The sequence below is a fragment of the Galeopterus variegatus genome, unplaced genomic scaffold (assembly GCF_000696425.1).
Source record: "Galeopterus variegatus unplaced genomic scaffold, G_variegatus-3.0.2 Scaffold14858, whole genome shotgun sequence".
In the NCBI taxonomy this organism is placed as follows: domain Eukaryota; kingdom Metazoa; phylum Chordata; class Mammalia; order Dermoptera; family Cynocephalidae; genus Galeopterus; species Galeopterus variegatus.
The window spans coordinates 4,260-7,108 of NW_007740969.1; the positions used below are offsets into that span (position 1 = coordinate 4,260).

The 2,849-nt window shown below is 46.2% G+C and overlaps 1 protein-coding gene across 1 annotated transcript; it reads left to right on the top strand.

The window, feature by feature from the left end:
- Positions 1-766: 766 nt before the first annotated feature.
- Positions 767-1,744, top strand: LOC103582088 (olfactory receptor 8B4-like). Its single transcript, XM_008563774.1, has one exon. The coding sequence runs from the start codon at positions 783-785 to the stop codon at positions 1,710-1,712; it is 930 nt and encodes a 309-aa protein (XP_008561996.1). The 5' UTR covers positions 767-782; the 3' UTR covers positions 1,713-1,744.
- The last annotated feature ends 1,105 nt before the right edge of the window (positions 1,745-2,849 follow it).

The window sequence follows — 2,849 nt, forward strand, 5'->3', positions numbered from 1 at the left end:
TTCAGATTCCCAGCACCAAGTGAATCAGAAGAGTTAACACAGAAGGCTGTCTGCTTTATGCGCCAGCAACACCATTTTCTGGAAATGGAAAAAGAGATGGCATAAGCCTCAGCACTGAGTGGGGCCGGGGAGAAGGAAGGTAGAAATCTGAACCTCAGCTTTGCTGGTGGTTTCTTTTTAAACCCCAAACCAAGGGCTCTGGGAAGGATTGACTCCTTCCCTGCTCTCCACACTGGCCCTGAGGTAAGATGGAGAGAAGGGGATTAGAGGAGGAAGGCAGATGTGCCAAGATGGTAGGAGGTAGTGGACACTTGGTTTTCCCTCCAGGTGGGAACATGGTATGTGGTTGAGACAGGGAAGCAGAGAATGGGGCGAGGGGTGGGGGACCGTGGGGGCCATGAGAGCCACCGTCTCTCAGAGCCTGAGGCAGAGCCCGTGTTGTACTCCCGGCTCTTGGGGTGTCTTTCTGAGTGAGAGTCCTTGAGCAGCCAGTTCAGGTGTGCCATCTCCTCATCTCTTAAGCGGGGACAGAATTCCTGCCACCCGTGCTGACAGAGTCTAGCTCAGATTCATGATCAGCCCGGGGGAGCTTAGACACTGTCACAGAGACATTGTCAGTAGCATAGGATGTGGAGGGGCCTCGGTGAGGGAAGAAAGGCAAAAGGGGCAGGGAACCATGCACTGGCTTATCTTCTAGAGCCTTCTTCCATTAGCCATGCTTGTGCCTGTTATCACTCTGTGTATTTTGTCCCCTGTTTCCCCAGATGACTCACCAGGAGAGAATGACTTTGAGAAACACCTCTTCAGTGACTGAGTTTATCCTTGTGGGATTATCAGAACAATCAGAGCTCCGGCTCCCTCTCTTCATCCTGTTCTTGGGAATCTATGTGTTCACTGTGGTGGGCAACTTGGGCTTGATCATCTTGATTGGGCTGAATTCTAGCCTTCACACCCCAATGTATTTTTTCCTCTTCAACTTGTCCTTTATAGATCTCTTTTATTCCTGTGTGTTTACTCCCAAAATGCTGACTGGCTTTTTATCAGAAAATATCATCTCTTATGTGGGATGCATGACACAACTATTTTTCTTCTGTTTCTTTGTCAACTCCGAGTGCTATGTGCTGGTATCGATGGCCTATGACCGCTATGTGGCCATCTGCAACCCTCTGCTGTACACGGTCACCATGTCCCCTCAGGTCTGCTCTCTGCTGATGTTTGGTTCCTATGTGATAGGCTTGGCTGGGGCTATAGCGCACACTGGAAGCATGCTGAGACTGACCTTCTGCGAGCCCAACATCGTCAATCATTATCTGTGTGAAGTTCTTCCTCTCCTGCAGCTCTCCTGCACCAGCACCCATGTCAGCCAGCTGGTGTTTTTTACTGTTGTTGGGTTGGTCATCACAATATCCAGTATGAGCATCTTCATCTCTTATGCTTTGATTCTCTCCAGCATCCTCCGCCTTCCTTCTGCTGAGGGCAGGTCCAAAGTCTTTAGCACATGTGGCTCCCATGTAATTGTTGTTGCTCTGTTTTTTGGGTCAGGGGCATTCACCTATTTAACAACTTCTTTTCCCGGATTTTTGGAAGAAGGCAAATTTGCCTCAGTCTTTTACACTAATATGGTTCCCATGCTTAACCCTTTGATCTACAGTTTGAGGAATAAGGATGTTATATTTGCCCTGGGTAAAACTCTGAAGAGAGTGCTCTCTTGATGGATCTGATTGTATCGTTGGCAATTAATTCCTGGCAAGCATCATACTCAAGTTACTTTTTATCTGCAGGTGGAGAAATTTTAAACTTTTTCCTCAAACGAGTCTTGTCTCCACTTTTAAAAATTAGAAATGGGTTGCATATACTCTCCTTGAAGATTATACCATGTTTGTATCACTTAAATTAACTCATTGCATGCAACCTAGCATCTATTAAGTGCCTATTGTTTACTGGACTCTATAATAAGCCCAAGAGATGAATAACATGAGGCTCTATGCCTTCCATCCTTTTCTTGGTAGGCTACAGGAGTTTGTCCAAGCAAAAACATTTCTGGCTGGGAGAAGAGGGAGGTGGTGGTATGAGGGTCCAGGAGCATTTTTTCTTCAGTTATGGGGGCAGTCTTACCAAAGACCAAAGTGCCAGAGGTAACACAATCTCCATAATCTCCCAACTCTTAGAGAACTTGCTTGGCCAGGAAGATCAGAAATCCTCCTTTTCACATCCATGTATGTACTCACAAGAGAAGGCCCCACTCAAGAACTTCACACAGGCTGATGGATAAGGATAAATCAAAACCCACATCTTGTATTTCAAAGTTTCAAAACTCCTGCACCTTGGGTTGGTAACTGGGGGTAGGTGAACTTGTAATTGGGCCAAGTTCATGGGCTCTGGGGGCTCAGACTAAAAGGAGAACCAAGAATTTCCATGAATTTGCATGATTATGTAAAATACTGCCTCTGCTCTGCCCTGGAGATGCTGTGCACATCACGGTGCTTTTAGGAAAATTCCTTTATTCTTTAAAGTGTATTTAGATTTTACTTTCTCTGAGAATGTGTGCATGTGTGTGTGTATGTGTCACAGTTAACCACTAGAGAATCAGTAAGTAAGAGGAGTCATATTACACTTCCCACTCCCAGGGAGACTGGAAGGATCTGCATTTTGAGAGCCAAAGACCACTCTCTACTACTTTACTAAAAATTCTGCTATTCTGAATTGAATAGCTCAGATTTTGAGAAGTACACCCTCATAAACTACTCTGACTGCAAGGAGGCAGGTGGGCACAGGGCCAGCGCAGCCCACGTGGAGAGATGGAAGGGTGGAGACTCACACTGTGGTCAGAAGAATGGGCACTCTCTGAG

Bases quoted from the DNA above. Each gene is read 5' to 3' on its own strand.
- LOC103582088 (XM_008563774.1), top strand. From the start codon at position 783: ATGACTTTGAGAAACACCTCTTCAGTGACTGAGTTTATCCTTGTGGGA.